Genomic DNA, 24,338 nt, shown 5'->3' with positions numbered 1-24,338 from the left:
AAGCTTGCACTTTTATCTTCTGGAGTATGAGAAACTGCTAAAGGCTGTTAAGCAGAGGAATGATGTATCAGTCAGCTTTGCTGCAGTAACAAAGAGCTCCAAAAAATCTCAGGTACTTCATATATTTATTCTTTGCATTACCTGAGGACTGCAGATTAACTGAGTTTCTGCTCCATTTGCAGTCCTGCTCTGATCCATGGTTTTCCCAGTTCCAGGACACAGGTTATGCTCTGAAAAACATAGACAATACAGTGCTAGAGAGAAAGAGCATGTGTCTGCCTTTAGATCCTCCACCCAGTTAGTTGTGACACACTTCATATCCACCCATATTCCATTGGCTGAAGCAAGTCCTGTGCCAATTGCCCCCATGGGGGAAGGGAAAAAGAATATTTGCAAAGAGCAATCAATCTACCAGGGGAGTCAGTCTTATTATGATGCCAGCTGGGCTACAGAAAACTGACAGGAGGGAGAAGATTGGTGGAGACTAAAGGAGGGAGATAGGTAGGTCTTCTATTAACTTGGCACATTCTACTACTTTTGATGTTCTGTCCATCATAAAAGAGCCTCTGGAGATTATATAAAATGATTAAAGCAGTTGGAACACAGCCATTCAAAGTGTGAAGCAGTTCATGCCCCATGAGCAGTGTCGGCTGTTGCCATATTCGGTCTTAACAGAGTGGCTGAGTAAATAACAGTTGGTAATGTAAGCATGCTTTGATCATTGTTTCCATTGCCAACCTATCTCCCTACCCCAACTCCAAACACTGTCCACATCCTTTCCTAAGCTGTATGATTTGCATAAAATCTGTAACTGTGACCTCAAGAATAGTTAAAGATGCAAAGAAGCTTTGACTTTTAGCCAGTTTTTCTCTTCTGCCACCCTGTGGTCTCCTTGTCCTCCTCACTCACTGGTTTTGATCTTTTTCCTCCATTAGCCACATTCTTATGGTATAGAGGATGTGGGACCACTACAGAGGAGAGAGATTTGATAATCTTCCTTGAAACATTGTAAAGCTCAGTTGTGGAGGAAAGTAATTAGAAAGAGCTGGTATGAACAGGAGAAAATTCACCCAAACCTTGTTTTGTCTATAATTTTATGGGTCGTCTTCCCTAAAATGTGACAGTATGTTAGAATATGATAAAAGAAATGAGTTCACTTTTCTTTTTAAATATTCTTTAAAAAATTCAGCTCATCTGTCACACTAGCCACATTTTCAGTGCTCAAAAGCCAAATGTGGCTGGTGGCTATTGTTTGTAGAAATAAGAACATTTCTATGAGTTCAATAAATTCTTTTGGACAGCCCTGAACTATTTTGCTCCAGCTGCTTTAAGCCTTATCTTGGGATTTCTTGCATTCACCCTGCTTTTGGATTGGGCAGAACCCCTGCTGGGTTTAATTGCTATGCTTAGATTGGTCCACTGTGGATAGTTTGAGGTTCTTCTGTTCTCATGTCCCTTGATCACTCCATTGCTTCCCTCTGCTTCTTCTCAGACAGATGCTGATATTATGCCAGTCATGTAGCTATGTGGCTTATGTTCCTTCACTTGCACAGCAAGGTTCAAGGGGACACCTTATAACTTCACTTTATAATAAATTATTATTAAATTATAATATTATTCATGGGTTTTGAGTTTTGTTCTGTAGCTGCTTTGTTTTCATGTGTGGATTCAAGAAAGATCTAAAAACTATGCTTCCACTGTATCTACTGTTTCCCCCCAAATGCTGGGAATCAGCATTTTAACAAAACCCCTAAGTGATTTGCATATATGTTAAAGTTTGGGAAACACTGATAGAGGTTTTGAGATAAGGTAAGTCATTCATAAACAATTGCTATGTAATATTTTTTCTTAAGTACTATTCTTCAAGCAGCCCAATGTTTTTCATTATATTTATTTTCATTTCATTATATTTAGACTAAATTTAGGTTAATACTCAATTCCACCTAAGTAAAGACTTTCATTTAGGGTGATACACACTAAAGCAAAACCCACTACTCTTGTATTACATTTCTATTACTCTTTCCATAGATTGAACTGATTCCTCTTTTCTAGATGAATATATCAGGATGCTCCTCAATTACATCAAATAAAAACATTATCTAGAAGATCAACAAAGCTTCCTAACCAACTAGAGTCATACATTGCTCTGGGGCAGGCCTCTGTTTGCAGAGTCTGGCAGATTTTGAAGGGTAAATTTAGTTACCTTGAGAAAGGATAAAGTCTGAGTTACGTTTGTGATTTATTATCAATCAACCTGTGCTTCAGACGTTTTCTCAGCAGTTCCAGACAAGTTGTTCGATTTGGACAGATGGCAAGTTTATGGAGTTCAGGTGTAATTTGCTTCACAGACACCTGATCCCAGCCTTCTTTTTCATTGCTTGTATTCATACTCCCTCAGGGATTTATTTGCTTATCTCTTCACAGTTGTCTGTATTTTGGAAAAAGAAAGAAATGCAAATTATAGACTTCTAAGTAAAATACACATCTCACTTGTTTATTTCAGCTCTCCCCCACCCCCAATCTGTTTTTGTATCAGCAGATTTAAGACCTGGGAGTTAAATAAGAGAAAATTATTTTAAAAGGATGGAAGTGAAGAGTTTTAGATGATTCCTATATGGAAATGTCTGGTTGGAAACTAGAAAAAAGAAACACTGGTACATAGAAATATAGTCACCATATGTATTTTGGTTACCTATCGTATGTATTTAACAAAACCCCTAAGTGATTTGCATGTATGTTAAAGTTTGGGAAACACTGACAGTGGCTCTGAGATATGGTAGGTAACCAAAAATCTTTTATCTTTGAGTGTCAAGGTAGTTTCTGTAATGAGATTGTCCAAGTTTCAGTTACTGGTGCCCATTCCAGGTAGGTGCGCTGGGACCACTATAGCAGGTCCATTTTCACAAGTTACTGGCTGATAAATGAAGTCTTCTCTATGTGCTAGAGTGCAAGCAAATATTAGTCATCAAAGTGAAACAGGTAATTGCACTGCATACTACAGTGTAGCTGAGAGGATTTCCAAAACAGAGAGTACTGTAGTCTTATATGAGAATTAATTGATTACTAAGCCTGTAGATCTAATTGTTCCATAGTTCCTTTTTTTTTTTGAGACGGAGTCTTGCTCTGTCGCCCAGGCTGGAGTGCAGTGGAGCAATCTCGGCTCACTGCAAGCTCCACCTCCCGGGTTCACGCCATTCTCCTGCCTCAGCCTCTCCAAGTAGCTGGGACTACAGGTGCCCGCCACCCCGCCCGGCTAATTTTTTTGTATTTTTAGTAGAGACGGGGTTTCACTGTGGTCTGGATCTCCTGACCTCATGATCCGCCCGCCTCAGCCTCCCAAAGTGCTGGGATTACAAGCGTGAGCCACCGCGCCCGGCATCCATAGTTTCTTTAGCCAGATAATTGCGTATCTTTTTTTATTTTTATTTATTTTTAGAGATGGTCTCACTCTGTTGCCTAGGCTGGAGTGCAGTTGTACAATCATAACTCACTGTAACCTCAAACTCCTGAGCTCAAGTGATCCTCCCACTCCAGCCTCTGGAGTAGCTAGGAATACAGGTGTGGGCCACCATGCCCAGTTAATATATTTTTATTTTTTGTAGAGACGGGGTCTTGCTATGTTGCCCAGGCTGGTCTTAAACTCTTGGCCTCAACTCATTGTCCCATCATAGCCTCCCAAGTCACTGAGATTACAGGTGTGAGCCACTGTGCCTGGCCTACCCCATCTTTTTATAACCTTAATAAATTCATCAAAGTAGAGTTATATCTCCATCAAACCAGCATTTGACTTGGTGATCAATTCACTGTTAATAGACCAGTAAGCCCTCTTTCCTTCCAAGCAATGAAAAGACAAAAGCCAAACTTGTCTGCCTTCCTTTTTCCACAGAAAGTCTCATTGTCTGTGTGCCCTATATTTGCCGTGGTGTGACGCCCTTCGTAGCTTGTTGTCTAAGGCCCCAGTGATTTTTAAAAGTGAATTAAGGTTTTATGTAGAACCTGAAATTACCTTGGGAAATCAGCCCCTGCTTAAAAGGCTCTGTCAGGGCTAGCCATGATTTCCAACTCAAGAGAGCCTTTCGTGATCCAAAGTGCTCTGATTGGTGCAAGATCCAGAGGCAGGATAGCATAGAGAGTCTTTGTCTCTAGAGCCAGATAGCCTGGGCTACAGTCCCAGCTTTATGACCTACTCAGTATGGAACCTTGAACTATTTACCTAATCTTAGGGTTTTCTCATCTGAAAAATGGGAATGATAATAATAGTTCCTACCTCATTAGGATTGTTGTGAGTGTAAGTCAATGAGTTAAAATATGAAAGGAACATAGAAGGGGGCCTGGCTCATAGTAAACACTATTAACATTCCAGCTATCATTTTCATTATTATTATTACTATTATTATTATCATTATTGTTGTTACCATTTGTATTATTGATGGAGACAATCTAATAGCTGCTTCCAAGACACTTTAAAATGTTCTGGATCAGGGGTTGTTGCTCCCATACAGCCCTTCAGATATGCCCAGGCCAGGAGAGGTTGTCTAGCTTGTTCTGTTTCTAATCTTGTCCTCAAGGAGACCCTGAGCCTATGTGGGGTGAGCATAAATCATCAGAAGAGATTGTGTAGGTGCTGAGTGATTGCTAGCCTTCTGTTACTTGGACTTGCAAATTTGATATCTTTTTTTCAGTTTTCAGATTATTGTGTGTATTAGGCTACATAACAGAATGTGATCTATGTAACTTTTTAAAAGAGAAATTTTAAAAAGTATTGGATGAGAACTAATACCAATACCAACATGAGCTGATCTGACATGGTACCTTTCTGGGCAAATTACTTCCTCTCTCTGAGCTTTGGTTTTCTCACTGACAAAACCAGAGTTTGAAATGAGCAAATCTTTATAGTCTCTTGTAACTCTACTATTCTGTATAAGAAGACATTCTTGAAGTTTGAATTATAGATTCTTCTGTGGGGAAATAACTAAGTATATTGTGGCAATTCATAACGTAAACATTCTACATTAGTAAAAGTATTTGGTTCAACTTGATGATTTTTTTTTAGTGATGTTTAGCCTTGTTTTCCTAAAGAAACTTTTTTTTTCATAGTATAACAAGTACTGACTTGGCATTGTCTGTCTTTTTCTTTTTAGCCATTCTGATGAGTGTGTAGCATGTAGTGGTAGTACACAGTGGTTTTAATTTGCACTTTTCTGATGACTAAAAATGTTGAGCGTCTTCTCATGACTTTTGGCCATTTAATGTCTGTTCAAGTCTTTTGCCCATTTTTCTATTGGATTCTCTCATTTTTCTTATTGATTTATAGAAGTTTTAATTGATTTTATCCATATTTTGGTAGTCTGATGAATATTTGAATTGCAAATATTTATGTGTCTTCCTTTTCACTCTCCTAATGGTGTCTTTTTATGAGTAGAAGTTTGTAATTTTAATGAAGTTCATTTTATAAGTTCATAACTTTATCATTAGTGCCTTTTATGTTTTAAGAAATCTTTGCCTACTCCAAGATCATGAAGATATTCTCGTTTTCTTTTAAAACTCAGTTTTCTTCTCCTGTTTTCTTTTAAAGCCGACTCAATTTCATTCTATCTTTCACAGTAACATCTATCTATAATTGATCTGTGTGTGTATGTGACTATATGGTATGAGACAGGAATCCAAGTATGTTTTTTTCTGTATGAATATTCAATTGGCCCAGCATAATTTGTTGAAAAAGCCGTATTTTCCTCTACCATGCAGTGCAGTTTATTTTTGCATTAATCAAGTGATTAAATATGTGCGAATCTGTTTTTGAGTCCTCTATTTTATTTCATTGGTATATATTTTTTCTTCTTTGCCAATACCACACTTTCATAGGTAATATAACTTTATAATATAAGCAATATAACTTTATAATAAATCTTGATATTTGGTCATACAAAACTTCCAAATTTGTTCTTGTTTAATTGCCATGGCTATTCAGGTCCCTTTGTATTTCCATATAAATTTTAGAATCTGCTTGTCAGTTCCTGCCAAAATGTCTGCTAGGATTTTGGTTGGTATTTCATGGGCCACTTTAAGTGTGTTTTTGTGCAAGTTTTTAGAAATAAAGGGCTTTGTATTCAGCAGTCTTGCATAATTCCCTCGTTAATTCTAACAGTTTGTCAGGTGTTTGGAATTTTTTCTGTGCACAATCATTTTGACATGATTAATGACAGTCTAATGTTTTCTTTACTAATCTTTATAGATTTTTTAAAAAATACTTTTTCTGGCATTATTGCTTTGGGCAGCATCTTCATTACAATGTTGAATAGAAGTGATGATAGTAGGCATTCTTATTTTGTTCCTAATCTCAGAAGAAAATAATAAACTTTCAATATTTCACCGATAAGCGTAATGTTTACTATATACTTTTAAGCTTCAAAAAATCAGATTAAGGAAGTTCCCTCCTATATCTGGTGTGCTAGGAGTTTTCTTCTTTCTAAAAATACAATAAATTTTGAATTTCATAAAATTCTTTTTGCATCAATTGAGATGGTGATATGATTTTTCAACATTTTTCTGTAATGAGATATATTTTGATTGATTTATTTTCATATATTAAGTCAACTCTGTATTTCTGAAATAAAATCTACATGGTCATGATGTATTATCTTTTTAATATGTCATTGTATTCTATTTGCTAATATGTGTGTGTAAATTTGGGTTATTTGAATCAACACTCATGAAAACATTTGCTTGTAATTTTCCTTTCCCATAATATCCTTGTTATATTTTAGTATCAAACTTGTCCTGGTCTTACGAAATGAAGAAGCTGAGTAAGGTTATTGTTATTTATTTCTTAAATATTTGGAAGAATTTATCAGTAAACCCATCTGGTCCTGGAGTTTTTCTTTGCAAGAGCTTTTTATTATTTTGTTTTTCTGTATTCAACAAATATCTATATTGAGAAGATAAAGCTAGCCACTGTTCTGTTGTTGTGCTGAAAATACATTGGTAGGCAAAAACAAAGCCAAACAAATATAGCTCCTGTCCTTATAAGGGTTGCTTTATAATATCTACTTTTGAGATAGAGGATCAGGGGACACTTCTGTTGCCTATCTCAGTTATTATTATTTTTAGCTTTTAGGTTCAGGGGTACATGTGCAGGTTTATTACAGATATATATATATATATATAATATGTCACGGGGGCTTGGTGTACAGATTATGTCATTACCTAGGTGTTAAGCATAGTACAAAATAGGTAGTTTTTTTTTCATTTTTAAAAAAAATTTTATGCATACATAATAGTCGTACATATTTATGGGGCACATGTGATATATGGATACAAGCTTACAATGCATAATGATCAAATCTAGGTTATTGAGATATTCATTGCCTCAAATATTTATCATTCCTTTGTGTTGGGAACATTCCAAGTCTTCTAACTATTTTGAAATATATAATAAATTATTGTTAACTATATTTTTTGTATTTAAACCTTTATTTGTTTGTTGATAGTTTGTTACAGCAACTGCCTTCTTTATTTTTATTTTTGAGTTCCTCAACCTCCTCCTCTCCCTCTACCCTCAAGTAGGCCCCAGTGTTTGTTGTTCCCTTCTTTGCACTCACGTGTAGTCAATGTTTAGCTCCCACTTATAAGTGAGAAAATGTGGTATTTGGTTTTCTGTTCCTCTGTTAGTTTGCCTCCAGGTTGATCCATGTTGCTGCAAAGGACATGATCTCATTCTTTTTTATGGCTGCATAATATTCCATAGTTTATGTGTACCACATTTTCTTTATCCAGTCTACCGTTGATGGGCATTGAGGTTGATTCCATGTCTTTGCTATTGTGAATAGTGCTACAATGAACATATGCATGCATGTGTCTTTATGGTAGAACGATTTGTATTCCTTTGGGTATATATACCCAGTAATGGGATTGCTGGGTCAAATGGTAATTCTGCTTTGAGTTTTATTATCTTGAATAAGAAATTATCTCTGTTTAATAGATAAAAACTATTCAGATTATCTTTTTCTTCTTGTATCAGTAAGTTGTGTTCTTAAAAGACTGTTAACTTTATCCATATTGTCAAATTTATTGGAAAAACATGTTTATAATGTCATCTTAATACTTTCTAATATCTGTGGAGTCTACAGTGTTGCACTTTTTTCTATTTGTTATTGTTAATCTGTGTTTTTTTCTGATTTTTTTGATCAGCCTTGCTAGAAATTTATTAAATGTATTAGTCTTCACTGATTTTGTTTCTATTGTTTATTTCTATTTCATTGATTTCTTCTCTTTTAAAATTTATTTCCTTAAACTTTCTCTGGTGTGATTTGCTGTTTTTTTAACTTCTCAAGTTGACTTATACGATAGATATTAAGATTTTTTTGTAATATATACATTTAATACTTTTAATTTTACTGTAAGCACCTTAACTGCATTCAATGTGTTGATATTTGGTATCTTTATTAGCATTCCATTAAAAGTGTTTTCTAATTTCTTGTTTGACCTAAGGATTATTTAGATGTGTATTTCTTAGTTTTCAAGCAGTTGGCAATTTTATAGTTTTTCAGTTATCTCTTTTTCTCTGTCACTCTGTTATTCATGTCTAGCACAATTTTACTGTGGTCTGACTTTGAAGATTTCAGTCCTTAAAATCTGTTGAGGCTTGCTTTATGGCCCTGTGTATTGTCAATTTTGGTAAATGTTCCATGTGCCCTTGAAAAAAAATTGAATTCTGTTATTGTTGATTGCATTTACATTAACTTGCCAATTATGTCCATTTTGTCATCGTATAGATTTTTTCTATCTTTGTTGATTTTTTTAATTCTGTCAGTTCTTGCTTCATACACACACACGCACATGATGCACATGCACACACACACATTATTAGGTGTATACGGATTTAGAATTGTTTTATATTCCTGGTGGTTTGATTGTTTTATTGATCCACCATCTTAATCTTAGCAGTGTTCTTTGCCATTTTGGTGTTTGTATGTTTTTTGTATCAACCTCTCTGTGTTCCTACATTTAAAGTTTGTTTTGTGAACAGAATATACCTTTTTTCCAGTCTGATAATTTAGTTTTTTAATTGGAGTCTTTTCCCTCTTGTGTCATTTGCCTTATTTTTGTCATGAATTTTTATTCTACATAAATTTTAAGCAGCACAAGATATTGTTAATTTTATTTTGTAGAGTTAATATTCATTTATACTTATTCTTTGGTGCCTTTATTTCTTCTTGTACTCATTGTTTTTGTCCGGATCATTTTTCTTCTGTTAGAAAAATTTATGTCTAGGATTTAAGAAATGCTTTCCTGCTGATAATGAAATCTCTGTTTTTGCTTGGCTAAAAACATCTTTATTTCCTCTTAATTTGAAGGAGTGTTTTTTCTGGGTATAGAAATCTAACCAGATGCCATTTAATAGTCTTGCAGATAGATGCAAAATCTATTGATTTTCAAAAATTTTCATCATTTTTAATATTTACATTGATATTGGTATTCTAGCTGATTTCATGCACTTTCTTCTAACATCTCCCTCTTCTTTCTAGCATTCTTTAATGGAAACAGTCTAGGATTTGGAAAGATAAATGCCTTAATTCAAGAGTCAGTTCTACCATTTACTACCTATGTGACCTTGGCCAAGTCATTTAACTTTTCTGAGCCAATTTTTAATCTATAAAAATGGGAAAAATATTACATGGGCTCTATTTCACTGGGAAGTTATAAGGGATTGTTGAGATATTGTCAGTGCTTTGTAAAATGTAAAGTACCAATCAGCTCAGTTGGAAATTTTTAGTGTTATTATTTACTGGAACAGAAATATTCTCAGTGTATGTATCCAAAATTCTCTTACAAATGCATATTTTCATGAGCACCCACAAAATAGTTCAATGGTATTATTCATGTATTTATTTCTGTCTATCCTTTGTTGTATTAAGGACATTGTTAAAAGTTACATAAAATGTAACTTACACAAGGTCAATCACAAGTTTATTTCTTATCTTTCAAGTGACTAACATGAAAAGGAAAACCTGGACAGTTACATAATTCATAATGTCCATAAGATAAAAATAATTCATTATTCAGGAGAAGTGCCATTATTTCTTAATACTAAGCTCAGACAGGAATTTCCCTTTCAGTTTTTTTTAATGATGTAGAGTTATTTAAAATATTTTCCTGCTGGTTTAGAGGTTATTGATTTGCATGGCTAATCCAAATCAGTGTTGGACTTATCTAGAATTTTAATATTCTGTTTCATACTCACCATGGGAGAATTATGCATTTTAATGTGGGCTTCAAGTAGCTGCTCTTCCACTCCACTTGCAAATGAATTATATTCAGAGAATAATAAATAATGCCAGTTTCCTTTTCAAAATGCTTGGATACACATTAGAGGGAAGGTTAGACTGCTAAATTAAAATTATATTTTGCATATATAAAATTATCAAACTGCCTTAGGAAGATAATATTCAGCTGCATTTTATTTCTTAAAAGCTAATTCAAAAAATCCTTACATTAATCAAATACTTAAAATCCTTACTATGTGCAGGCATATTTGTTAACTCTTGATCTGCTTATTCTTTGATAGAAAAGCTGTCATTCAGACTTACTTTCGTGCTTTAATCTTTCACTTTTTTTGTTTTTTTTTTGGTAAACATGTATTTAAATGGAAAAAAACAGTATGAAACTGCAATTTTTAAGTCAACTACTGATTGTATGTTTGCGCCTCACAGCCAATGCCCCAACACATCTGAGGTTTTGTATGATGAAAAAATTTAAAATAGGATATTTGTTCCTTATTTAAATTCTTTGACTTTGTCTTCAGGTCACTGGCATGCATTTTATATGAGATGTGCTGCATGACTCATGCATTCGCTGGCTCCAATTTCTTATCCATGGTTTTAAAAATTGTTGAAGGTGATACACCTTCTCTCCCTGAGAGATATCCAAAAGAACTAAATGCCATCATGGAAAGGTATAGAAATAAATATGTTGTCACAGAAATAATTTAAAGTTGTACTTATATTTTAGTTCATTTGAAAAATAATTTTCTGTTTAAACATTACAGCATGTTGAACAAGAATCCTTCATTAAGACCATCTGCTATTGAAATTTTAAAAATCCCTTACATTGATGAGCAGCTACAGGTATTTAAAATGAAAGGGATTCTGGGAAACAGGTATGAGCATTTGTATACACATTCCATGACTTGAAGATATGCAGTGGGGATATGATGCAGTAAGAATCAATCAGAAAGGAGGAAAAAGGCCAAAAAGAAGCTGAGAGGCTGAGACAGATGGATCACGAGGTCAAGAGATCGAGACCATCCTGGCCAACATAGTGAAACCCCGTCTCTACTAAAAGTACAAAAAAAAATTAGCTGGGCGTGGTGGCACGTGTCTGTAGTCCCAGCTACTCAGGAGGCTGAGGCAGGAGAATCACTTGAACCCAGGAGGCGGAGGTTGCAGTGAGCCGAGATTGTGCCACTGCACTCCAGCCTGGCAACAGAGTGAGACTCTGTCTCAAAAACAAATAAATAAAAATTTGTAAAAGCTGAGAAAAATAGTAGTCAGGACAATCTCTCCAAAATAAGGTGTGTGTGAACTCCCATTCCCCAGTGCCACTGAAAATAAGAAGTTAGGTTTCTGATTTTATGCCAAAACTCAACATCCACCCTTGGAGCTCTGTTAACAGATCTTACCTGAACACTTTGTAACTATATCCCTGCAAGGACAAGAATATACTAACAGAGAATACTAAAATCTAGGGTTATCATTGAGCATTTATAATTCCAATCCTTTATTATATATCTCAATAATACTTTTTAATGATTAGCTAAGTTTATTTTGTTTTCTTGTAAATTAGGAAATTTGATATAGAGGCTGTGTCTCAGGTATTAAGAAAGCAGAAAATGGTCCCCTCTTTAGAGGGCTTTTGTTTGTTTGTTTTTTTTTTTAAACTTCTCAGGCTTTTACAATACAGGTCCCTGAGGCAAGTTTCCTCTGTAATTTTATGCGTGACTTTAAGAGGAACCACAAAATGGTCATCCACTTTAAAAACTGTGGATACCTTTTCATCAGTGGGGCACGTTCCAAACCCAAAGGAAGCAAAGGTGATAAATGATGTGTACTTATTAGTTGAGTGCTGGGCACTGTGCTGACACACAGGGGATGCCAAAATGAACAGGTATGTTTCCTGTCCTTTTGAAGCTTGACTGCTAGTGAGAGAATCTAATAACCAAGAAAAAGTAAGGATGTAAATAAAATAAGTATATGCCTAGCACTGGGAAGAAAGTATAATAAACAAACAGGATACTGTAAAAGTAAGGGAGAAAGGAAGGGCTTTGGTGGTCAAAGGAATAGGTGACATTTCTTTACCAGCGAGCCAATGGGAAGCAACCAGCCATGTAAAGAGCCTCAGAAACGGTGTTCGAATAGCAGGGAATAGCTGGCACAGAGGTCCTGATTATGTTGTGCCTTGGAGGTAGGTACAGATGGGAGGGTTCTTATGCAAGCATATGCTCTCAGGGAAGCCCATGCTGTCATGGGGAAGGCTGGACAAGAGAGGGAGGCGGGCTTAGGTTTCCTGATACTTCCAGCTCTCCTTCTGTGCGGGCCAAATGGGATCCAGTAGAACCTGCAGGTGGTCCTCTGAAAAAGAGCCTCATATGCTGGTTGTGGGATCAAAAACACACTGAAGAGGCTGTGAGCATTAAAAAAAAAAAAAAAACAGGTCAAAAGGTATTCACAGGGATCTGCTGGACCAAGATGAGGCAAGTGAGGCCCTTGACTCTGGGGCAAAAGTTAAGGGGACACTAAAAATTCATAATCAAGATAAGCAATATTTTTAAAATCCAAATTAATGCTTAAAATCCCAGGTAACAAGATATTAACAGTTTAAAGACAGGATCCAGCAGGGCCAGGATTAGGGTGAGGTAAGTGAGGTGGAATTGTGTAAGTTCAGGGTTGGATCCTATCTTTAAAGTTTTGCTATTGTATTCTTTATAGTTTTTTGACATTAATTTTGATTTTTAACAATAATGTTCATTAAAATTATGTGTCTTGGCTACTGAGTTTTTTGGTGCCCTCTTAGATTTTGTGCCTGAGGTATCTCACTTGCCTAAACCTTGCACTGGCCCTGGGAGTGTAGATACTGTCCTCTACAGTCTGGGAGGTTGGAAAAAGCTTGTGTCTTCTTGTGGCTGAAAGTAGGCCTGCCCATGACTGGCAAAAGGGAGTGAGAGAGTAAGCAGTGTAAGATGAAGCTGGAGAGACAGGCAGGAGCCTGACCCTGCAAGATCTTCTTGGAAAAGCTACCATGTAATTTTATGTAACCCAGGGAAAAATAGCATGCTTTGTTCTCAGGCTCCCTACTATGGTCAAAAGTACCCCAAATCTGAAAAGATACTTGGTAATTTATTCCCTTTCATCCCTAAAGAGGAGTCTTTAAGGTATGTCAGGGTTGTTGATCTTTTTTTCAGCACCTAATGTGTGGATATTCAGAAATGACTCTGGAAGACAAGAATTTGGATTGTCAGAAGGAGGCTGCTCATATAATTAATGCCATGTAAGTAATTGCTTTGTTTTTAAAAAGCCCATCGAGTGTAAACGTTAAATGCATTTGTCTTTAAAAATCTATTAGCACTAAACTGACTGCATCGAGTATCATAGAATTCACTTAAGTCTTGCCAAGAAATTAAGGAGCTTCAGGAACTTGGTGTTCCAAAGCCCTTTACCCCAGGTGGTAGCAAATTGAAATCATGAAAGTTTAAACCACTGCACAGCTTACAGATCTGCAGGGTAGCTTTGCAGTTGCCTTGCAAGGATATAGAGAAGTTAATATCTCAAATATTTAGTAACATTTATGCTAATGAGCCTTCCATAATAACCATAAATGGCTTTCACGTGTTGTTTGTTTAATGTGAACTGGCAGAGTATCTATTGATAAGAAAACATTGTGGAGTCCTGGGACAATTGAAAATAAGCCAAAATTCACTTTCTTGAAATATACATTCCTTCACATAAGAACTAAACAATGTATTTCCCAAAGAAACATAATTATTTCCTGATCTAACTTCTCTCTCCTACCTCGTTCAAAATTTTTGTTCTATAACTTGCAAGAACCCAGAATACTAGGTTCTTATGTTCTGGATTTTTGCAGTTTTACAGTCATGCACAACTATGGTATAGAGGAGGTGTGCAGGACAGTGGGGTGAAAACAGAAGCCCTCGATGGGCTGATCTAGCACAAATATACTCCTCCAACACCCAGTCCAATGTTTCTCAACTCTACCATGTTTGCTTTCCATCTTCACTTTCAAACTGAGGAAATCTGCATGATCTCCAGTTAAGGTACACTATATACCACAGGGGGTAAATTTTTAGGCATGTTCCTAATAGCCTTGTTTTTATGGTTTATTATCTGCTATTTAAAGAAATGTCGAAATTTCCAATTGTATTTTATTAACTAGAGATGTAAGAGTAGTAGGTATTTTTTAAATACTGGACTAGTTTTAGCTATCATTTTGTACTGTAGTTACAAAACTGACACTGTTTACAATTAACAGTGTTCTAGAATCCAGTTGTTTGGAGGGTATTTTACATTATGAAATATTGACTTCAGATGGTCACTGCTATTTTCGAGATCTATGACTATGTTTCAAGGAGATCCATTGGTCTGACAAAATAAGAGATGTATATTCCTGAAAATTGCATGTCCTCTGGAGTCTGTTGTCTGGATGGTATCAGAGAGGTATTAGAACTGTCCTCAGAGGTCATTACAATTTTCTCATAGTGTTTGTCAAGGAAAGAGTTGAGTGTGAAAGATCTTCTACAGTATTGGGCCCTAACCAAGTCAGGAAGAGAAGCAAATGCCATTGAGAACGTGGTTGGAGTTCTTTCAATGTGCCTTCCCTCTGAAGACTTTTAGAAGTGTGCCAGTCATCCCTGTCCATCTGGCTGCCTCTAGGCGGCCATCTAGCCCCTTCCCTCATGCTAAATTTTATTGACTGTGTCTTCTATTCCAGGCTTAATACAGTAGATATTTTTTGCTGCGGCATGGTATAGTGGTTAATTGCACAGATTAATAACACTATCTCAATTCAAATTCCAGTTCCCAGGTAATACTCCGTATTACTTTGGACAAGTTACTTAACCTCTCTATGACTATAAAAAAAAGTACCTACTTCATAGAGTTGCTCTGCATTTAAGTGAGTTAATTCATGTAAAGTGCTTACAAGCATGGGGTTATTACCTGCTAAAATGTTAGCCGATGTGATTATTTAGCCTCTTTTTCATTTAAGGAAATATGCTTAACATTAATCATACATTGAAAGAAGTTTATGTGCTGGTTGTTGGGATCGAAAACACTGAAGAGGCTGTGAGCATTCTACAAAAAAAAAAAAAAGTCAAAAGCTATTCACAGGGATCTGCTGGGACGAGGAAGAGGCAAGTGAGGCACTTGACCCTGTGGCAAAATTTCAGTGGGACACCAAAAACTCACAATCAAGATCAAATTTTAATGCAATATTGTAAAATTCCAAATTAATGCTTAAAATCCCTGGTAACAAAATATTAAAAGTTTAAAGACAGGGTCCAGCAGGGCCAGGATCAGGTGAGGCAAGTGAGGTGGAATTGTGTAAGTTCAGGGCAGGATCCTGTCCTTAAAATTTTGCTATTGTATTCTTTATTTTTTTGACATTAATTTTGACTTTTTAAAATAATTTTCATTAAAATTATCTTGGTTACTGAATTTTTTGGTGACCCCTTAGATTTTGCACCTGAGGTATCTCACTAGCCTAAACCTTGTGTTGGCCCTGGGAGTGTAGACATTGTCCATTACAGTCTGGGCGGTGGGAAAAAGTTTGTGTATTCTTGAACACAGAATGTGTTATTAATCTGTGCAATTAACCACTACACCATGCTGCAACAAAAATATCTACTGTATTAAGCCTGGAATAGAAGACATAGTCAATAAAATTTAGCATGAGGTAGGGGACAAGATGCCCAACTAGATGCAGCCAGGTGGAACAGCTGCCACTGAGGGACCAGGATGACTGGCACACTCCTAACAGATCTTCAGAGGGAACAACTGAGAGTGGATGGAGAGAAGACACAGAAGCTGGGCCGAAGGGGGAGGAAGGTGGGAATCCTGCATGGGGCCACTGTACACCTGTGCACCGGGACCTCCAGTGACGCTGGAGGAATGGGTGAGTTGAACTGGCAGAGAGCAACCTATTCTTGCCACAGGCCTCTGGAATCCTGGCTGGAGGACACCCCTTGACCACCAGGGACACTTGGGTTGGTAGGGAGAGCTGCTTAGAGAAGTGGTAGGGGCAGCGCACCAGCTGATGTGGAGCCCAGAGGGTTTCGTGCTTGAGTGTCTGCAGCAGAGCATGGCCAGGGAGACCATCCCCCTAGGCTTGACTTGCTCCCATGGGAGACTTTAGACCCAGGGGAACTGTCAGACCTGAACTCTGCAAACAGTCTTACCCATCAGAGGGGGCTGATCTGACCTGAGCACCCCTTGATCTTCTGGCCTCTCCTGAGGCCCAGCCTGGCCACGCCTGCTTGCAGTGCAGCCACGGGTGCCCTGGGGGTCTACATCATAGCTCCTGTACTGCTGAGGAATCATGCCTGACTGGAGGAGAGATCCAGTAGGGAGGCCTGCTCCTTGCCCTAACTGCAGCTTCCCCAGGCTCACAGCCACCACCCTCCCCATGTTGCTTTTCTGGCATGTATATACATCGGCAGATTTTGACTTTCCTGCCCTGCCAGCATGCATGTGCATGCACACTGCCCTGCTACTGCTGCTGGCAGGAGTGTATCCCACCTCACCTCCCCTGCCATTGCAATCAGAGCCTTGGTGGGCACAGAGACAGCCAGCCCTGGCCCTACCAGCACCCTGCCCCTGTAGCAACACTGCTGCCAGAGTGAAACTAGGTGCAGAGAACAGGGGACCCTTCCCTGCCCTGAGTGGCCACCCTTACCTGTGTCAACATGCACAGAGGTTGCACACAGACCTATGCCCACCAGTGCTGCACCCTGTGCTAACACCACCACCAGCAGGACCACATGCATAGTTGCCAGTTGAGGGCCCCGGCTCCCTGAGCCATTCTGTCTCTGCTGCTGCTGTGAACGCCCACAGGGAGACAGGCACCCTGACACCTGCTAGCACCCTTCCACAGCTGACAAGTGTGCACCCCTCCACACTGCCACTCCACCGCCACTGCCGCTGCTGGCACATGCAAGCAAGGATGGATCCTGCTGCCACCATCCTACAAAATGCTTTGGCTGGCATCATCCATCAGAGTGTAGTGACCAGCTGTCCAGGAGCACATTGGGCCCCCCAGTGCAATGAGTTGACGACCTTGAGGAGCCAGAGAGCAAAACTGGGGCCCAATACAAGTCTCCCAGAGTTAGAGCACACAGCCCAGGAGCTGGGAGCTGAGCACTGGCTGCCTAAAATTTTCCAGAAACAAAGCCAGTCTACTGAATCCACCTTATAACACAATCAAACCATCAAAGTTATCAAGTAGAATAAAAGGAAAAAACATCCAAAGGATAGCAACTTCCAAGATTGAAGGAACTTCAGCCCACAAAGATGAGATAGAGCCAGTGCAAGAACTTCGAGAACTCAAAAAACCAGACTGCCTTCATTCCTCCGGGTGACCACAGTACCTCTGTAGCAAGGGTTCTGAGACAGGCTGAGGAGGCTGAAATGACAGAAATAGAATTCTGAATATTAATAGGAATGAAGATCATTGAGATGCAGGAGCACATTGAAACACAATCCAAGAAAGCTAAGAAACATAATGAAATGATACAGGAGCTGACAGAAAAATAGCCAGTATAGAAAAGAATGTAACTGATCTGATTGAGCTGAAAATCACACTATAAGAATTTCAGGCTGGGTCCGGTGGCTCATGCCTGTAATCCCAGCACTTTGGGAGGCTGAGGTGGGTGGATCATTTGAGGTCAGGAGTTCGAGACCAGCCTGGCCAACATGGAGAAACCCCGTCCCTACAAAAATACAAAAGTTAGCCAGGTGTAGTAGTATGTGCCTGTAATCCCAGTTACCAAGGAGGCTGTGGCAGGAGAATCGTTTGAACCTGGGAGGCGGAGGTTGCAGTGAGCTGAGATAGCACCATTGCACTCCAGCCTGGATGATGGAGTGAGACTCCATCTCCGAAAAAAAAAAAAAAAAAAAAAAAAAAAGAATGCAATCTCAAGTATTAGTATCAGAATGGACCTAGCTGAGGAAAGAATCTCAGACCTTGAAGACTGGTTTTCTGAAATAAGACAGTCAGGGAAGAATAGAGAAAAAGGAATGAACAAAACCTCCAAGAAATATGGGATTATGTAAAAGAGATCAAATCATGTCCCTGAAAGAGGTAGGGAAAATTGAAGCAACTTGGAAAACATAGAAATACATTACATAGAAACATAGAAATTTCATCCATGAGAACTTCCCCAACCTAGCTAAAGAGGTCAACACTCAAATTCAGAAAATGCAGAGAGCCTCAGTAAGATACTTCACAAGAAGATCATCCCCCAGGACACATAATCATCAGGTTTTCCAAGGTCAAAATGAAAGAAAAAATTTTAAAGGCAGTTGGAGAGAAAGGTCAGGTCACATGCAAAGGGAAGCCCATCACACTAACAGCAGATGTCTCAGCTGAAACCTTACAAGCCAGAAGAGATTGGGGGCCAACATTCAACATTCTTAAAGAAAAGAAATTCCAACCAAGAATTTCATATCTTGCCAAATTAAGCTTCATAAGCGAAGGAGAAATAAGATCCTTTTCAGACAAGCAAATAGTGAGGGAATTTGTTACTACCAGACCTGCCTTATAAAGCCTCCTGAAGGAAGCACTAAATATAGAAAGGAAAGACCATTACCAGCCACTACTGGTACACACTGAAGTACAGACTATAAGTGACACTATAGAGCAACCATACAAACAAGTCTGCATAATAACCAGATAACATCGTAATGACAGGATTAAATCCACACAGATCAATACTAATCTTGAATGTAGACAGACTAAATGCCACAATTAAAAGGCACAGTGTCAAGTTGGATAAAGAAGCAAGGCCCAACTATATGCTGTCTTTAGCAGACCCATCTCACATGGCAATGGCACACATAGGCTCAAAGTAAAGGATGGAGAAAAATCTACCTAGCAAATGGAAAATAGGAAAAAGCAGGGGTTGCTATTCTAATTTCAAACCAAACAGACTTTATACCAACAATAATCAAAAAAGACAAGAGCATTACATAATGGTAAAGGGTTCAATTCAACAAGATCTAACTATCCGAAATATATGTGCACCCAATACAGGAGCACCCAGATTCATAGGGCAAGTTCTCAGAAAGCTTTACACCAGTCAGAATGGTGGATCATGAGGTCAAGAGATTGAGACCATCCTGGCCAACATGGTGAAACCCCGTCTCTACTAAAAATACAAAAATTAGCTGGGCGTGGTAGCGTGTGCCTGTAGTCCTAGCTACTCAGGAGGCTGAGGTTGGAGTGAGCCGAAATCGTGCCATTGCACTGCAGCCTGGCGACAGAGCGAGACTCTGTCTCAAAATTAAAAAAAAAGAAAAAAAAGTCAAAAAATAGATTCTGGTGAGGTTGCAGAGAAAAAGGAACACTCATACACCATTGGTGGAAGTGTAAATTAGTTCAACCATTGTGGAAAACAGTGTGGCAATTCCTTAAAGACCTAAAAATAGAATACAATTTGACCCAGGAATTCCATTACTGGATATATACCTAAAGGAATATAAATCATTCTGTCATAAAGACACGTGCACGCATATGTTCATTGCAGCATTGTTCACAATAGCAAAGACATGGAATCAACCTAAATGCCCATCCATGGTACACTAGATAAAGAAAATGTGGTACATTTACACCATGGGATACTACACAGCCATAAAAATAACAAGATCATGTCCTTTGCAGCAACATGGACAGAGCGGGAGGCCATTATCCTTAGCAAAGTAATGCATGACCAGAAAACCAAATAATGCATGTTCTCACTTACAAGTGGGAGCTAAATTATGAGAACACATGGACACATAGAGGGGAACAACAGACACTGCAATTTTTCAGAGGGTGGAGGGTGGGAGGAGGGAGAGAATCAGGAAAAATAACTAATGGGTACTAGGCTTAATACGTGGATGACAAAATAATCTGTACAACAAACCCCTATCACTTGAGTTTACCTATATAACGAACCTGCACATGCACTCCTGAACTTTAAATAAAAGTTAAAAAATAAAAAAATAAGATTTAGCTGTTAAAATACTACCATTTTGGAATACTTTTTATGTGCTAGGCACTGTGCATATGTTATCTCATATGATACTTACTGTAGCCCATTCTTTACAGATGAGAAAACTGAGATTCAGGGAGGTTCAGTTACTTGCCCAAGGCCACAGAGCTAATGAGTGGTGGAGGTGGGATTCCAACCCTGCCTAACTCTAAAGATTATGTGTTTTATCCACACGGTGGAATTACTGGGCCAGTCTATTTACTCTTTAATGGCCAAGATCCTAATTTGTTTTACATTATGAAAACTAGTCATTGGCGATGATATGAGCAGGAATTTGGAAAGTAAATAATTTCCTTTAAACAAAAATCTAATTTGAAAAATGTTGCTTATTAACTACAGTCCTGGTTGGCTCATTACGTACCCAAAGCTTATTAGTTTTTGCCTGGCCTGTCTCAAGATGCTTTTGCTCTCAGTAGTGTAGTGATACTTTTATAAAATATTTGTTTAATTTTTCTGAACATGTTTGGGATGGGCTATATGAGGGGAATCTTTGTTATTTATAGGCAAAAAAGGATCCACCTGCAGACTCTGAGGGCACTGTCAGAAGTACAGAAAATGACGCCAAGAGAAAGGATGCGGCTGAGGAAGCTCCAGGCGGCTGATGAGAAAGCCAGGAAGCTGAAGTAAGCTGCTTTTCCTTTAGGCACTCATGCTCGGGACTACTTCTCAGGGCTCTCAGGGAATTTACAGAGAAAAGCAAAAACAAAACAGGAAACCCCAATGCATGTGATTATGTATTTATGTGTTTATTCATTCACTCGTTCACTCCAAGATGACTACTGAGCCATAGACTGAATGTCAGGTGCTATTAATATCAGGCTTTCAGCTTGTGTGAAAGGAAAGATTAACTATTTGGGAGGTTATTAGTGATGAAAATAGAGTCAGTTTCCAAACAAAATCTCATCGTTGTTGACAGCTTCTGCACATACCCCAGCAGGAGACATCACTGTTTCACCCGGATTCCCTAGGTGCTTGCTGCGTACCTTCTACCAGGAGACCTCATTTATTTATAGGAAGGAGACTTTATTGGCAGGAAATTGTTAGCTTTTGGAAGAAGTAGACTGGAAACAGAGCTCTGTTCTGTCAAGTGAAGTATTTAGAAAAGTCTATGCTCAGGGCAGTGTTGCTGGTGGGAGATATCACTAGTAATTAGAGTATTTACGTGAAAAAGTGAAATTTCAGGTGTTAGCCAGGATGTAGAGAAAAGGGAACCCTTGTGCAGTAGTGGTGAGAATGTAAATCAGTACAGCCATTATGGAAAAATAGCGTGAAGATTCCTCTAAAAATTAAAAATAGAACTACCATATGATCTGGCAATCCTACATTTGGACTTACATCCAAAGAAAATGAAATCAGTATATAGAAAAGATACTTATACTCCAATGTTCATTGCAGAGTTATTCACAGTAGCCGAGATATGGAATCAACCTACCTATCCATCAACAGATAAGGGGATAAATAAAATGTGGTATAAATACACACAATGGAGTACTATTTAGCCTTAAAAAAGAAGGGAATCCCATCATTCGCAACAACATGGATGAACCTGGAGGACATTGTGTTAAGAGAAGCCAGGCATAGAAAGACAAATACTGCATGATATCACTTATATATGGAATCTTAAAAAGTTGAATTCACAAAAGGGGAGAGTAGAATGGTGGTTACTAGGGGCAGGGGGGCATGAATGGGAAAATGTTGGTCAAAAGGTAAAAAGTTTCAGACAGGAGAAATAAGTTCTGGAGATCTATTGTAGAGCATGGTGACTGTAATTAATAACAATGTTTTGTATTTTTGAAAATTGCTAACAGACTAGAGCTTGATTTAATTATCCCACAATGTATACATATATGAAAACATCACATAGTATATATAAATCTAAACATTTCTTGTCAATTAAATTTTAATAAAGCTGAAAAAATACATGTATAAAAATGGAATTTCAAAGAGCCTTAGAGCCTCAATTTCTGAAAGACTGATTTATGTGTTGGTAGGTTATCAGATTTCCAAATTTTTCTTATTTTTTCTTCCTCTGCCAATGTTTTGGTAGTTTAGGAGCCCCAATCAAGAACTAGAGAGACAGAAAGAACCTGAACACAAATCTACTCATTTTGTTCCCTTGTTAACTTATCTGAAAAACGATTTAGATGTGTCCTTGTACTTAGAATGAATATCATGATAAGCCAAGTAAGAATCTACGAGTCTATTTTCCCTTAACATTTGCTTTCTTTAATAAATGGGTGTAAGGAAGGGATCCAGTTTCAGCTTTCTACATATGGCTAGCCAGTTTTCCCAGCACCATTTATTAAATAGGGAATCCTTTCCCCATTGCTTGTTTTTGTCAGGTTTGTCAAAGATCAGATAGTTGTAGATATGCGGCATTATTTCTGAGGGCTCTGTTCTGTTCCATTGATCTATGTCTCTGTTGTGGTACCAGTACCATGCTGTTTTGGTTACTGTAGCCTTGTAGTATAGTTTGAAGTCAGGTAGCATGATGCCTCCAGCTTTGTCCTTTTGGCTTAGGATTGACTTGGCGATGCGGGCTCTTTTTTGGTTCCATATGAACTTTAAAGTAGTTTTTTCCAATTCTGTGAAGAAAGTCATTGGTAGCTTGATGGGGATGGCATTGAATCTATAAATTAGCTTGGGCAGTATGGCCATTTTCACAATACTGTTTCTTTCAACCCAGGAACATGGAATGTTCTTCCATTTGTTTGTATCCTCTTTTATTTCATTGAGCAGTGGTTTGTAGTTCTCCTTGAAGAGGTCCTTCACATGCCTTGTAAGTTGGATTCCTAGGTATTTTATTCTGTTTGAAGCAATTGTGAATGGGAGTTCACTCATGATTTGGCTCTCTGTTTGTCTGTGATTGGTGTACAAGAATGCTTGTGATTTTTGTACATTGATTTTGTATCCTGAGACTTTGCTGAAGTTACTGGCCATCAGAGAAATGCAAATCAAAACCACAGTGAGATACCATCTCACACCAGTTAGAATGGCCATCATTAAAAAGTCAGGAAACAACAGGTGCTGGAGAGGATGTGGAGAAATAGGAACACTTTTACACTGTTGGTGGGACTGTAAACTAGTTCAACCATTGTGGAAGTCAGTGTGGCAATTCCTCAGGGATCTAGAACTAGAAATACCATTTGACCCAGCCATCCCATTACTGGGTATATACCCAAAGGACTGTAAATCCTGCTGCTATAAAGACACATGCACACGTATGTTTATTGCGGCACTATTCACAATAGCAAAGACTTGGAACCAACCCAAATGTCCAACAACGATAGACTGGATTAAGAAAATGTGGTACATATACACCATGGAATACTATGCAGCCATAAAAAATGATGAGTTCATGTCCTTTGTAGGGACATGGATGAAACTGGAAAACATCATTCTCAGTAAGCTATCGCAAGGACAAAAAACCAAACACCGCATGTTCTCACTCATAGGTGGGAACTGAACAATGAGAACTCATGGACACAGGAAGGGGAACATCACACTCCGGGTACTGTTGTGGGGTGGGGGGAGGGGGGAGGGGCAGCATTAGGAGATATACCTAATACTAAATGACGAGTTAATGGGTGCAGCAAAACAACATGGCACATGGATACATATGTAACAAACCTGCACATTGTGCACATGTACCCTAAAACCTAAAGTATAATAAAAAAGAATCTATGAGTCTATTTTCCCTTAACATTTGCTTTCTTTAATAAATGGGTAGAAAAAGATTTCCATGAAAGTACATTGTGAGCAGTGGTGTGCTGGTAAATATTTAACAACCAGCTCTCGGTTTGAAGGGGTCTGCTGATTTGTTTGCTGATTTCTGTGATATAAATACTCCCACTCTGGCCAATATCAAGCTACCAATATGATACCATTTAATATTCGGTTGAGAAGATATTTACACAATCTGCTCTTGAGCCAATACAAGTTGGATCCTGCAAACCACTATGACATTGAGTGTGAGTTTTACTGGGAAAATATATTCACATAAATTGCTTGAGCCATTGCA

General features: G+C 38.1%; 1 protein-coding gene across 2 annotated transcripts in view; it reads left to right on the top strand.

Moving 5' to 3' along the window:
* Positions 1–24,338, top strand: part of NEK11 (NIMA related kinase 11) — a 324,686-nt gene that overhangs the window by 118,240 nt on the left and 182,108 nt on the right. For both annotated transcript variants that reach the window (XM_030816832.1, XM_003265413.2), the window contains 4 exons: positions 10,802–10,951; positions 11,045–11,123; positions 13,457–13,542; positions 20,821–20,940. In XM_030816832.1, coding sequence (XP_030672692.1) covers positions 10,802–10,951; positions 11,045–11,123; positions 13,457–13,542; positions 20,821–20,940 — 435 coding nt within the window. The remainder of the gene's footprint in view (positions 1–10,801; positions 10,952–11,044; positions 11,124–13,456; positions 13,543–20,820; positions 20,941–24,338) is intronic.

The sequence above is a fragment of the Nomascus leucogenys genome, chromosome 8, assembly GCF_006542625.1.
Source record: "Nomascus leucogenys isolate Asia chromosome 8, Asia_NLE_v1, whole genome shotgun sequence".
In the NCBI taxonomy this organism is placed as follows: Eukaryota; Metazoa; Chordata; class Mammalia; order Primates; family Hylobatidae; genus Nomascus; species Nomascus leucogenys.
The sequence above is the reverse complement of the archived record's forward strand: the minus strand, read 5'-3'. Positions and strand labels throughout refer to the sequence as shown.